Source organism: Candidozyma haemuli (assembly GCF_002926055.2).
Source record: "Candidozyma haemuli strain B11899 chromosome Unknown H_2014730914, whole genome shotgun sequence".
Taxonomy (NCBI): Eukaryota; Fungi; Ascomycota; class Pichiomycetes; order Serinales; family Metschnikowiaceae; genus Candidozyma; species Candidozyma haemuli.
Genome location: NW_020289907.1, coordinates 614,937 through 628,536, shown reverse-complemented (window position 1 = coordinate 628,536; position 13,600 = coordinate 614,937). Strand labels below are relative to the sequence as shown.

The 13,600-nt window shown below is 45.5% G+C and overlaps 5 protein-coding genes across 5 annotated transcripts; 3 read left to right on the top strand and 2 right to left on the bottom strand. All coding sequences in view use genetic code 12, as the record gives it.

Moving 5' to 3' along the window:
* Window positions 1-483: 483 nt before the first annotated feature.
* On the top strand, window positions 484-5,986 carry CXQ85_004808 (uncharacterized protein; the record flags this gene model as incomplete). Its single annotated transcript, XM_025488417.1, has 3 exons — window positions 484-1,620; window positions 1,975-5,893; window positions 5,916-5,986. 3 exons carry the CDS (start codon window positions 484-486, stop codon window positions 5,984-5,986), a joined length of 5,127 nt encoding a protein of 1,708 aa, XP_025343079.1.
* A 268-nt stretch (window positions 5,987-6,254) lies between these two features.
* On the bottom strand, window positions 6,255-7,127 carry CXQ85_004807 (uncharacterized protein; the record flags this gene model as incomplete). The annotated part of the gene is made up of 1 exon (XM_025488416.1): window positions 6,255-7,127. One exon carries the CDS (start codon window positions 7,125-7,127, stop codon window positions 6,255-6,257), a length of 873 nt encoding a protein of 290 aa, XP_025343078.1.
* Window positions 7,128-7,410: 283 nt separating this feature from the next.
* On the top strand, window positions 7,411-8,118 carry CXQ85_004806 (leucine carboxy methyltransferase; the record flags this gene model as incomplete). Its single annotated transcript, XM_025488415.1, has 1 exon — window positions 7,411-8,118. One exon carries the CDS (start codon window positions 7,411-7,413, stop codon window positions 8,116-8,118), a length of 708 nt encoding a protein of 235 aa, XP_025343077.1.
* Window positions 8,119-8,509: 391 nt separating this feature from the next.
* On the bottom strand, window positions 8,510-10,669 carry MNN24 (Mnn24p; the record flags this gene model as incomplete). The annotated part of the gene is made up of 1 exon (XM_025488414.1): window positions 8,510-10,669. The coding sequence occupies one exon, from the start codon at window positions 10,667-10,669 to the stop codon at window positions 8,510-8,512; it is 2,160 nt and encodes a 719-aa protein (XP_025343076.1).
* A 1,059-nt stretch (window positions 10,670-11,728) lies between these two features.
* On the top strand, window positions 11,729-13,558 carry CXQ85_004804 (uncharacterized protein; the record flags this gene model as incomplete). Its single annotated transcript, XM_025488413.1, has 1 exon — window positions 11,729-13,558. One exon carries the CDS (start codon window positions 11,729-11,731, stop codon window positions 13,556-13,558), a length of 1,830 nt encoding a protein of 609 aa, XP_025343075.1.
* Between the last annotated feature and the right edge of the window lie 42 nt (window positions 13,559-13,600).

The following is a 13,600-nucleotide window of genomic DNA, read 5'->3' as shown; positions in this document are numbered from 1 at the left end:
ACAGAACATATGTCAGGTACGTACGTATTCACCACTGCGAGATCACTTACCACGCAAGCGCCTCATCCATCAGTAAGTAGGAGCCAAAGCTCAGGAGCCTTTACATATACTCTTTGGTGTAGATATATTTCCTCGTGAACTCTGTCTTATTGCATTCCACGAAGCTCCCGAACGAGGAATTCTGCCGATACCATCTGCATAGTTTAAACTTTGTTTACCCTCCCCTGCATTGATGTATGCACAAACTCGCCAAGCCTAACTCAGGAAACGTTCATGACAGAACCTTCATGCAAAAGTACTATGTAACGACCACAATCATCACAACTACCTGAAATTGTAGTTTTGTCAATTCCTTCCGTATACTGTTTCTATGTGAAGATTATGTAAGCGTTATGCACGGACCTGCAGGGAATCCTACAACCTTGTGCTCATAGAGCGAGGGCCTTATCATATTTCCCACTTCTTACCTACCACACTCCAAAAATGACATTTAAGAATCCTCCGATTTTGAAGATGCCTGACGCCTCAAAAGAGGCGGCGCAACCCAAAAAGGTTGCTTTTGACCTTCCAACGACTAAGAGGGTCCAGTTTCGTGACATTTTCTCTTTCGCTCGAACGAAACACCGCAGTACTACTTTGGCTTTGGATAACACCATTACGACCTCTTGGGTCACTCCCAAGAAGGTGGCGAGTGTCGCCCATCTTGGCGGACACAATAAACCCTCTTCTAAAGATTTACCTTCCCATAGTCGTTCGGTAAACCCGTTCGAATGTTTATCTCCCAAGGAGAACACAAAGAAGAAGAGGGCCTCCCGCCCTAAAACCAAGCCAATATTGACTGTCGATGCCCATCCCGATGCAAAGGCTGCCGCCAGGCATGCTTTTGGGGCCATCGACAGTAGGAAAGAAGCAATTTCTGTTGCTCCATTGAGGAACAAGACTCATATCTTTTGCCCCAAGCATTGCTTGGACCCCGAAAGGGGCTTGAAAGAAGCTACGAAGAAAGTACATGAACCGGCCGAGAAGGTTGCCAATAAGAAGCTTCTTTCTAAGGCCCCTAAAAAGGTGGTTGTTGTCAGCGGTGTCAAGACAAGGGATCCTTCGGAACCCATAGTTAACACCCAGGTTAAGCCCAAGGCTAGCAAAATGTCTCGTTTGCGCGACATTTTGGCTGCGAAAGCTTTTCGGCCCCCTCACAATACCGCCACGCAGCACGTCAAGGACCCTAAGTGCGCCTCAGAAAAAAGGCATCATGATAAGACTAAGTTGGAGAAGACTCCCGTGAAAAAGCATGTGGAATCGTCCCATAGACCCCATGTTCAGCTTCACGACATTTGCTCACATGACCATAAGAGCTGGCTCTTTGGTCGCAAGGAATCTCCAGTGAAGCTTTCGAGGGCCGCCATGAAGGCTACCCTGACATTCAAGGCCCCAAAGGTTCCTTTGACTAAGGCATTTCTGCCACCTCTTTCTTCCTGGTCCGTCCAGGAGATTCTCGTTCCATTACCTGCGATGAAGGCTGACTTGAAAGCCAGCGACATTTTTCCTAAGGGTGCTGGTTGCTCCAAGAAATTGGAGAGCTCGAGAAAAACTGGGGCATCCGCGCCAACCAAGTCTCCAGTTTCTTCCGCGACAGGCAAAGTTGGCCCTCTCTCAGAGAAAATTTACTTTTCTCCCGCGCCAAAAAAGTCAGTTTCCTCGCCAGCGCCTTCGAAACTGCAGCCTGTTCTGCCTTCTCGCGCCCCATGTTCTTCATTTTCCGCACCAAAGCTGCCCCAGTCCGAGACCAAAAAGTCGCCCCAATCGCTCCAGCTCGCGCCAACCGGCGCCCTTGGGTCCCTGTTTCCTTCTTCAGAGACCGGCGCGCCTGCGCCAGTTTCTGCTCTGGGACCCAAATCATCCGCACTTTTTGAATCGGCCCAAGCAGTGAGGCCCGAAGTTGCACCCATTCCTTTGGCATCCACTTCACCAGAGCTGCTGTCGTCGTCGTCGCCTTCTCCTAAGACTCCAGCTCTTCTCGGGAACAATGCTTCTGCATTACTGTCGTTGCTGTCGCTGTCTTTGGAGTTGCCTCCAGCCTGTCTGGCATTGGACTTCTTTTCTGGCGACATGCATGATATGGTTGCAAATCCATGGGCCGCGATCCCTCCAGGTACTGAGACACCTTCCACAGCGACTCCAGTCGTGTCTCATACGCCATCTCGTTGTCCTTCACCACCTCTTTTTGCTGCCACAGCTGTGGAATCACCTTTCGTGGCAGATGTCGTGCGTTCTCTGCTTAAAACGCTCGACGATTTGGACAATGTGGCCAAAGAGATACAGGAGGTTGTTGCCGGCTTGAAGACTCTACCTGTCTCAAGGTGTAGGTCTCTGCGTGCTTCGTCAGTTGCGTCTCTTCGTGAGCTACCCACAGAGGTAGTTAAAGAGGCCGCAAAGGCACTCTTCGAGACCTCGAGTGAGACTGTTGTAGACGCAGATGCCGCTTCTCCTGCTTCTACTTTACTGATGCCCCGTGCATTGTCGTGTGAAGTTTCAGATGCAACGAAGCCAGCCTTGTCGTTGGAAGAATCAAAACTTCAACTTACACAGGAGACGGTACAATTTGAAGCCCCAGTGGATTTCAAGACTCCTACGGAGACGAAACCTTTAATTGAGTCTGTTTTCGAGAAGGCTACCCAAACTGGTGCCACGCAGATTTTGAAGGTTGGCGCTTCCAAGGTTGTTGCTGTTGAAACTCCAGTTTCTCTTGATGTTGAATATTCACTGGCATCTGGCAAGATTCCTCAGATTCCATCAGAGGGTAAAAGTGATCCTTCCCTTTTGGCACTTCTTCCTACGCCAAAGACTTCACTCTCTCCTCCCGAGGATTTGCCGTCATCGCTGCCCGAATCGTCTATCAAGAAGAATTCACTTCCTTTTAGCGAGCCTAAGATTCTTTCAGAAGCTCCTCCGGTGACTTCCTCTGTATGTTCTCCTACAGTGATACCTACCAAGCAGATTTCTGCTGTCGATGCATTGAAGGAGAAGCTCAACGAGAAGGCTAACGACAACTCTGTCCGTAAGGCACACATCTACACAAACTCGAAGCAAGTCCTGATCAAGAGCAAGATCAGCACCCTTAATGGCTTCTTCGAGGACGCTGGGTTCCAGAAGCCTGAGGAGAAAGATTTGTCGTCTGTGAAGGAGCCTGTGAAGGTAAGCAAGCATGACAAGACAGAAACGGTCACTTCTAAGACAGAGGCAGTACCTAAAAAGACAGAAGCAGCCTCTACTGTGCTGAAACTGTCGGTGGAACCCAAGACTCCTTCCCTTTCGGAGTCTCCTGTTGTTGATACCACCACTGTTTCTTCTGAGTCCAAGCCGTCTGTTGAGTCCGTTGATTCTAAGTCTTCTGCTGATGCCGTTGATAAGTCTGAGCCTTCTTCTGAATCTGAGCAAACCACTGCTCAGAGAAGAGATGCCGAAGCTGCCGCTTGTGCTAAGGCTGAAAAGAAACGGCAGTTGGCCAAGAGACTTGCTGCCTTGAAGCAGAAGATGGACTCTGACACTGCAAAGCCGTTGCCTAAGAAGGATGTGGAACCAGAAGAGGAGATTCCTCTAGCTCCTCCTTTGCCTGAAGACCTCTTCGACTCTGATTCGGAGCCTTGCAACTCTGAATCGTCTTCCAACAAACCTGTTTTACCTTCTCCTGAGCCTACTGTCTTGTCAAGTTCTGTTCTGGATAACAGTCTGAGTCTGGAGCCTTCTGCTTCGCCTTCTCCCAAGCCAGAAGTTCAAAGGATTGCTTCCACTGAACCTTCTTCTCTTGAGTCTTCTCCCGAGCCTGAATCTCCGAAAGCTTCTTCCCCTTCTCCTGTGGTTTCTGCTGAAAAGGATCTTCCTGTCCCTGTCTCAGAGGGCCCGGAACAGAAGCCTGTTCTTTCTAAGGATGAGAAGAAGGCTCAGTTGAAGCAAAGACTTGCCGCTTTGAAGGCCAAAATGGAAGCAGAAGCTCCAAAGAAACCAGCCCAAGCAGAAACCTCTTCTTTGTTGTCTGATGCTGCTAAGACCCCTGTTATACCTCCCGCTCCGGCCTTCCCTGAAGGCCTTTTTGATTTGGATTCAGGTGAGTCTGACACAGTCCCAGAGGTTCCTGCTCAGGCTGTTGACGTTGTTTCTGATGCTCCCGTTGAGGCTTCTGTTGATGTTGGTTCTGATGTTCCCGTTGAAGCTGTCACTCCTGTTGAAGCTGCTGTTGTTTCCACTCCTACTCCTGAAACTCCAGTTGCTTCTGATGCTTCGAAGGAAGAGAAGAAGGCTGCTTTAAAGAAAAGGCTTGCTGCCTTGAAAGAAAGAATGGCAGCTGAGGCTCCTCAAAAGCCTGCAAAGAAGGAAGCTCATACTCCAGCTGAGCCTGCTGCTCCTGAGGTTCCTGAAGCTCCTCCTTTACCTGCCAACCTTTTCGAAACAGTTCTTCCTTCTCCTGTTAATCTTCCTGCTACTTCTGAACCTCCTGTTGTTCCAAAACCTACAGCCACTGAACCTTCTTCTCCTGTTCCAATCGTCCAGCCTCTGTCTGATGTTTCTACTTCCCAGACTGAGGGCCTTTCTAAAGAAGAGAAGAAGGCTCAGTTGAAGAAGAGACTTGCCGCCTTGAAGAATAAAATGGCCAACGATACCCCATCAAAGGGTGCTACCAAAAGCAAAGATGAACCAAAGAAACGCAAGGAGAGCATTCCGGAAGCTCCTCCATTGCCCAAAGATCTTATGGATGTGAAGCCACTGGTGTCTCTGGAGACTATTTGTCCCCCTCCTCCTCCAGCTTCATCGATTCCTCCACCTCCACCACCTCCACCTCCATCTTTGCTTCCTGTTGGTCCTCCTCCTCCTCCAGCCCTTCCTGCCAGTCTTCTTCCAGCTGCCTCTGAAACTCCAGACGAACCTGAAGATCCAACGACTCCTTCTGAAGCGTACCTCGAATTGGAAGCTAAGCTTTCTGCCAAAAAGAAGAAAAGCATCGACTTGTCAGATATCGACCACCAGATCCCTGACTACTCCAAGAAGACGAACTTTTCTTCGAAGATGCTGAAGATGGCTTCAAAACTTGAAGCTTTCCTTCTTGCCGACGGCAGATTATCGTTTGATGGTCCTGTTACGCCCATGAATCTTCCTAAGCCAAAGAAAGCGTCTCTACTTGCCAAAGACGAGGTGCCCAAGAAGAAACATAATGGTAAGAACGCTGCTATTTTGAACAAGCTCGAGGGTCTTTTCAAAGACCGCCTTGACGAGAACAATGGTGTGGCGGAACCTAAGACTCCTAAAGTGTCCAAGTTCCATATCGACATGGACCTGACTGAGGTTTTCATTCCTCCTTCCCATCCTAACTTCCCAAAACCAGCTGGTGGTCTGGGCACGGCTCCTCCACCACCACCACCCCCTCCACCTGGTTTCTTGACTAATGGTACTAGTAATGGTGCTGGTAATAGTCCGCCTCCACCGCCTCCACCTCCACCTCCAGCATTCTTGATGGCCAGTGGTGCCCCTCCACCACCTCCACCGCCACCACCGGCTTTTCTTACCAATTCAGCAGCTCCTCCTCCACCTCCACCGCCTCCAGGGTTCTTATTGGATGCTGCTGGACCACCACCTCCTCCAATGAATGTTCCTTTAACGAAGAAGGAACTTCCTAGTGTCAAGTGTATCCACGGTTCTTTTGAAGAGAAGAGAAAGGCGTTTGGTGCGTTCTTCTCTGCCCACCCAATGAAGAAGACGGCTCCACCTCCACGGATTGAGGCTCCCAAGAGGAAGGTTTTTAGCCAGGATGAACTTGACAAGATGACTCCTTTTGAGAGAACTAGAGTCACCATTGAAGGCCACTTACAGGATCTTGTTCGTGAGGGCAAGGCAGTTCCTGGTGCCAATGCATGAAATTGAAGATGAAGATGAAGATGAAGATGCAGATGAAGATGAAGATGACGAAGCCCGTGCTGGCCACGAGGCCCCGTGAAGTTATTAGTTTTTTTAGAGGTTTTTAATACGCCTTTTTTTTTCTTTTAATCGGCTATGTAGTCGTAGAAATGCTGTTCTTGAAGTAAAAATCCGTTTATCAATATATCACCACAGGGAGCGAAGTTGATGAAATGGGGCAGCGGAAGTACACCTTGCTGGGCCTGGAGAAGTCTAACTTTGATTGTGTGGGCGATGTATATAATTCAGTATTTAGATCTTAAACAAGCTTTTTGAACGTGATTGAGCTTTTGGCTGAATAATTCATTTCAATGATGTCCCTTTTTCTTACCCCTAGGATGTTGCCTTGGTGGATCAAATTCCTCACAGACTTCTTTCGTTAACTGTGTTATTCTGATCAACACAGAAACTTGTGCATCAGTGAAAGTTCCCCCACCTAAATCACGCCGGTGTTTACCAGCTTTCTTAAAACTCTCACGTAGACCAGCCTTTTCAATATTTTCAAAGACAAAACCTAATTGACCATCAGAGTATTTCTTTATATCTATGGATAGGCATAGGCATAGAACTATCCAATCGTGAGCATACACTCTATAATGCAGCCAAGTTTCTCTGGGGCGATTGAGGTTGAGATGCACTCTGTCGTTAAAGGACCGGAGTTCACGAACCTTTCTTTCGACCCAATAGCGCTTTGCAAAATCATCAATGCTGGAAATTATAGTCACATAGGAAACATCACAATTTAATAAGCCGCATAAGTCTAAAAAGTTATTATCAACAGTTTTTCTAACAACGTTGCACATGTGCCTTTCAATCCTTCTCAAGACCTTCTTAAGTTGAGGCATGTCACCTCGTGCTTCTTCGTAATAATGTTCAACTGACGGATGCATCGTATTTTGCAGCACGAGACCACTTTCTATATGTTTCACAGCATCACCCAGGCCGAGTTTCATCCTTGAAAAGTAGTCTCTTAAGTGCATTCTCCATTCGTCATAATCGTGAATATCGCGGAGGCGATAAGAAAAAGGCTCCACATAGCTAATTTCCCGAATATATCTATATGCCCGAGGTAAATTGAAAGTGGTAAAATCGTATTGCTGGAGAGGACGGTTGATTTCGCTGGCCATTTCTTCATCATCGCTGGAGATCAATCCAGAATTTTCACTAGTGACTTTTGGCATGACTGATCAGTTAAAAAAAAGCTCCTCAACAGTGAAAATTTTCAGCCTAAATGTGGTGAAAAATGTTCATAGGAAGAGGTAAAAGTAAAATGCAAGAATCGATCGCATTTCTTTTATATTCGATCCTCCAGAGCATGTAGAGGTCAGTAACGTAGAAGTCGAAGTTATGCAGACGCTGTCTGTATAGAGATTCCTGGTTACCAGGAAGCTCGCGGTGATTATCGCGACAAACAACCGACAAAAACGGTTCTGAAGTTCATACAGACCGATAAATTATTCCAACATGCTTTCGCCCCGAGAAAAGAAAGACAAAAGTATCAGGGCTACTGATCTTGATGCTCTTAGCTGCCGCTTCTGTGCCAATGCCAAGGGGTACTTTGTTCCATCCGACGTTTACATTAAGGACCTACTACAGTCTTATGAGCATAACCTCCAATACTGTCAAGGGTACACACCGATGTCTGCTGGTCGTGCTCTCAGAACTTTGTTTAAGGATCCCAAGTATCCATTGATTAACAGAGGTACGTTCTTCCGTACGAAGCTGATAAATACAATCGTTGAACGCTTCATCAGTTCTCATGAAGAATGTCAAATCATATCCATTGGAGGTGGATCTGATACCCGAGGGTTTCGTGTTTTGCAAGACCACCCCACTGGCGTGAGATATATGGAAATTGATTTCGTGGAGCTGGTTAAGATCAAGAAGTCGGCTATTTTGCTGAGTGCAACCCTTCTGCAGATCGTCGGACAGGCGCCAGAACAGACTCCACTTAAGGACAAAGCATCGTTTGAGAGTATGGATCCTGAAATTCATACATCTAGGTACGACTTGATTGCTCTAGATCTCCGGGATATCGACCTACGAGGTAAAGAGAGACTTTCGAGTTACCTAAAAGATGACGTACCTACTTTGGTGATTAGCGAATGCGTGTTATGTTATTTAACTCCCGAAGATAACGAAAAAGTCCTTGAATTTTTAAGAATGAGTTAAAGGACTTGGCTGTTTTGATGTATGAGCCAATGGGGTTAGGAGATGCCTTTGGTCAGACCATGGAGCAAAACCTTACCAGCCGTGGTATTGACCTTCACACTTTCAAGAAGTACCCTGACTTAAAAGCAAGGGAAATGTTCTTTAAAGAGACGCTAGGGTTTAGCAGAGTGAAATCCACTGATTTAGCTGAAGTCGGTGGATATTCGACAAACGATCTTTCCTGGTTGCTGAGGGAGGAGGTAGCGAGAGCCACCAAAATCGAGATGATAGACGAGGTAGAGGAGATACGTCTCTTGCTTCAACATTATTGCCTCATATATGCACAAAAAGGTGAGGTTCCAGAAGCAATCATGAACCTCAAATGGTTATACTAAATTGCACTTTTCGTCCCCTAACCTCTCAAGTAGTCGATTTGGTCCCTAATGCTTCCGCACGCCTTTTCTCTTTCAGGGCTACCAGGAGGCGATAAGTTATGAAGATTGACGGTGCCCTTGCAAAACCACGTCTCCGCGTGCTTCATGACCTCCAACTCAAAGTCAAATTCGCGAGTCTCCTTTTTTAAGTAATCAGTATACAACCTCCTCCTGTTACCATTACCGTCTTTAGGGCCCCTTCCGTTCGAGTTCAGGTCTCCGAACATCTCATCGATATAATATTTGGGCCAGTTAGCATGGACAAACATCAATGAGGAAGCTTTGTAGTAATGGAAATCATAGTTCAGTTTCGAAGGGTCTTCATTGTCATTTGCAAAGTTTTCAGTATTGGCAGCATTTGTGAGTCCAAGAATTCCATTATGGTAGTCCACTATAGGGTCGTATTGGCCCATTCCGAAGTATTCGTGTTTTTTGTTGGGCTTCTCTGGACCGAACTCTCGATTAAATTCGACGACCTGGTAGTAAGGAAGATCAAGCTTGTGAGCAGCAGCAATAAACGTATCCTTATCACCCTCTCCGGCAGCTCCTTGACTCAAAAGCGGATAATAGAAATCTGGACCATAATAATTATAGTACAAGGACAATATGAGGGTACCAAAGTGGGCTTCCTTGTTGATCATGAACTGGCCAGTTTCACTAGACGCTTCTGGCATTGTACCTTTTGTATCATGCAACGAGATTTTGTCTTTTGTAGTTCCTCTTTCGTCGCCGGGGAAGTAGCTGTTCCTCATTTGCCATTCAGGATCGACTTCAATATCTGCTATATCATAAAAGTTGGGAGAAGTTGAGCGACGCCACAAGTCAGGCCAAATGATCATATGCTTCTCTGTGAATGGTTTGTTCACGAAGAGGTAATCGGGGTTCTTCACGGGAAGGTTGTCAGAATCCAAATATAAGACATTCTTGAATGATGAGATCAAGAGTGCAACACTTTTAAGTTGAAAATTTTTCAACCCACCAACTAGCTTATCAGGAAGGTAATCCGACATAACCTTACATCTTCCGTTGAAAGATGGAAGAATATTGTTGCAGAGATCAAGATCGTAATCATTCTTGCTGGGAAGAATCACTTCAATAGGAAGCTTGCTCCCGGATTGTCTCAACAAGGATATGGATAGTAGTACCAATTGGTTATATTTTCCACCTCCAAGGTATACGATACCATCTCCCTCCATAAAGCCGAACTTCTTACCAGCTTTTAATAGCTGACTGGGGAACGCGTTCGGTTTCGATTCCATGAAGCTGCTATGTGATCTGTGAAGAGCATTCTTTTCTTGAGTAGTGATTCTCAAGAAATGCAGTAAGTACTCCTTCGTACGCACTGGCTCAGCCAAGTAGGATTCCCTCCAATGACCACCGTAGACGGGTATCTTACCATTGTTGCTCACAAACTTGTTGCTGGCTTTGGCCTGGGAATAGTGAGCATCATTATTTATTCCGCCCACACTTGGTCTAGCAGCTTCGATTGAAGTCCAAATCTCTTGGATAAAATCAATGAAAAACTTACGGAAGTCTATGAGCTGCAAAGCGTCTGTGATCCCGCCGTTACTCTGAGAAAGCTGGACTTGTTTTTCCATGGCAGAGTAATCGTAAGCTTTAATCTGGGTAACTTCAAACTTCTTTTTGTTCTTATTTTCCTTGATGAGCTGCTTAATGTCGTATGTCTCATATTCTGGAACATTGGGGTCGCCAACTTCCAGCAGAATAATCAACAAGCCTTTATCACGATCATCGAAGTACTTTCGAAGCTGCTTCTCAAGAACAGGAGGCTTGGCTTTGTTAATAGGCCCCGTGTCTGTATCAATCTCAGTCAATTCCTCCTCCACAGGCTTACTTTCCGACTCGTCGCTGCCCTTATCATCACCACTCTTGTCATCGCTGCCCTTGTCATCGCTGCCCTTGTCATCGCCAGCTTTATCATCGGCTCCATTTGATCCCACCTTAAGAAGATCCTTGCTTCCATCAGCATGGAAAAAACCCAGGTTTGTTTTCCCAAGAGAAGCATCAAACTTAGGGGAGGACCGGTCGCTGAAAGCAGTAGATAGGAAATTCAATAGAATGACGCCTGCTAAAGCTGCGACTAGGATCCTTGTCCATTTCGCAGGCAAGGAAATCATTGTTGCAGATAACTTTCCCCTGTTGTTTGTCGAGAGACGTGTTGATCTGAAGAATTGAGGTGGTTGAGAAAAAGTTGCACCCTTGCGCGACTAAGGCTTGATAATAGACGCGAGTTTTCTTGGAAGCGTCTAGGTACTGGTTAATGGGGGCCATTTTTGTGCGCTCACAGCCGATTGTTAGAAAATAAAGTGACTACGCTAAATTATGTGTATAAAATATTTTGACACAAGAGTATAATGGATTGTTACGCTTTACGTCAAAAGATTCGGCTCTCCCCACGTATCTCATTGTGCGCAGGGGAGTGAAAGCCTTATTCTTACAGGCAATGAGTCGCTGACGGTTTAAAGTCTGACCCAGGCGAAGCAACAACAACCACAAAACAAACGGAAGGCAAGAAGAGGATTTACAATAAATCCACAAAAGGAGAACTGTAACTGTGGGCTGAGTCGTCAAGAAATCGATCCTTCTTAATTTTGTGCTTCTTGGCGACTGCGGTATGGCGACTGTTTTCGCAGAATACCACATTCCTGAAGGCAAGGACTTGAAGTGATACCAAATGCGTTTCCAAGGGAAGTTGGTGGATATCCATTAAAGCGAGATGTATAGATTGCCAAATGACCGACAGAGCGCCTTTCTTGAGAAAGGGGTTATCGCCAAAACTACAGATGGGATACATATAAGTAGACCCGAAAGAAAAGTACAGCAAAGATCAACTTTGATTAAGGTTCTTTCCGACTCCAAATTCTTTTCTCCAGGGCAGCTCTCCCCTGAGTTTCTTTCCTGCCCTGCAGAAATCTTCAGTACTAGACTAGGTTGCGGAAAAGAGATTGTGGTACCGAAATAGAAGATACGTAATGATTATCTAGCAAAGCCAGAAAATTACTCTTTGTAATGAATTGTAAGTTTTGGAGAAACTTTTCTCGTTGTATGCTTGCCATACACTTGCTTTGGACTTATCGGGTCTTGCAAAGTGGCCTGCAGACACTGTGACACCTTACCTCTGAGCTCCCTGTCTCAACTAGTAACCCAACACTGAACTCCAAGGTCAAATAGGGAAAATGGCCGACCAAGGAATTTTTGGTGATATAGAACAAGATAACAATCCGTCATTATACCAGAGCAAAACATTGGAAGAAGACAACACCCAAAATGGTAGTCATGAGCAACAACAAAAGCACGCACTGGCATCCCCAGAACCACAAGCCAAGGGTAAACCAATGGAATTCAATAGCAGCGGCGTCGATAACGTCGTGGGTAATAATTTAATTAATAGCTCCATTGGGCTCTCTCAAAAGATTAAGAAGTTACTCAATAATCCGAAGCTCATGATAGACGTGATTCTGAGCGAGCGTGTGGTGAATTCAATAGTTGTGTACCTCATACAGCTTAAGGTAAAGGGTGCCAAGGATGAAGACGCGATCATTGTGAAAAGAAGATACAGTGAGTTTAAGTCACTTCGAGATAATTTGGTTAAGTTGTTTCCTACGCTAGTCGTGCCACCAATCCCTGAGAAACACACGCTTCTCACATACTTGATCAATTCCATTGATAGCGCCAGAGAAATGAACGTTATCGAACTTCGAAAGCGTTATTTCCGAAATTTTTTACAAGATGTAATCTTCGACTCGAGCTTGAAGTTGAGGAACTGTCCCTTGCTACATAAGTTCTTGGATCCAAACTACGAGTCATGCTGGGAAACAGCCATAAACGAGCCACCCGTTAGCTTAATCCCTTCTAACCTTCTACTCGCTAATCCGAATGATACAACAGACCAGAATGGTCTATATTTGCTTCTTCCTTCAGTCACAGGTTTTGATACTGACAGCCCCGACAACCTTTCAGGTCTCAAAAAGCTCAATGATGATGTCCATAAACTACATGCGGATATTAAGCTTTACGATCTCAAAGAGAATAATCTTCATGAGATTTCTGAAAATGACACGAGCTTTTCAGACATTCCAGTCAACTTGATAAACTACGAGATTAACTTCCATCAAAATATCAAAGTCCTACACGACGTTCAGAAGCTTAATGCTCGCTCTGTCAAAAACTTCCGGACTTTGATTAGCTCTCTTATAGAGTTGGGAGGCAACTTGAACAATTTTTCGCTTCAGATACACGATGCCTCGACTGAACGGAGCAAATCTCTCTCTTCAGTGATCGAAAAATTTGGGTCAGCCATCGACTCGACTTTTCTCAATTTTGAACATTTTCTACTTGACAAGATGATACCTGAGTGGGATGACCCTGTTAACCGTTTTGTTCAATACTACTTTTCAGCGTTACAACTTGTAAAATACTACAAGTATAAGCTCATTCAATTCAAACTCATATACAAACTAAAGTTCAACAAGGTGCAAGAGATGACCGCGTTCCACGATAACGTCAACTCAGTGAAGCATTTGAAGGACCTTGATATAAATAGCCCCTCCATCAAAAAAGCTATCAAACGCATTGAAAGCAGACAACAGCGTGGGAGGCAGCTACAATCAAAAAAGTCTTGGTATGGTTTATTTGGTGGAACAAAGACTACTTTCACCCTTCCGGACCATGATCTCCACAGGGAGCCGGAAGCGACAGCAGACCACGAGGAGTCCAACTCCCAAGACACCAAAAGTCCCGGTGACCTTAAAACGCATTATCAACACAAAATGCAACACATCGATAAGGAACTCGATAAGCTTGATCAGCTCATTGACTTGGTGAATGGAGATATGATAGCTTTGACGCAGAACCTACAGGTAAACTTTCAGGATTTCCTCGACAAAATGGAAAGAAAATGGCTTACAATAATGTTGGAATTTGTGCGTGCTGGAAAACAATTATTTGAAGAGAATTTAACAACTTGGAGTGACTTCAAGAAATCGGTTAATGAGGTATATGAGTAAATGCATGCAACGACTTTTGGTAGAGAGTATACAGTAGCGCTC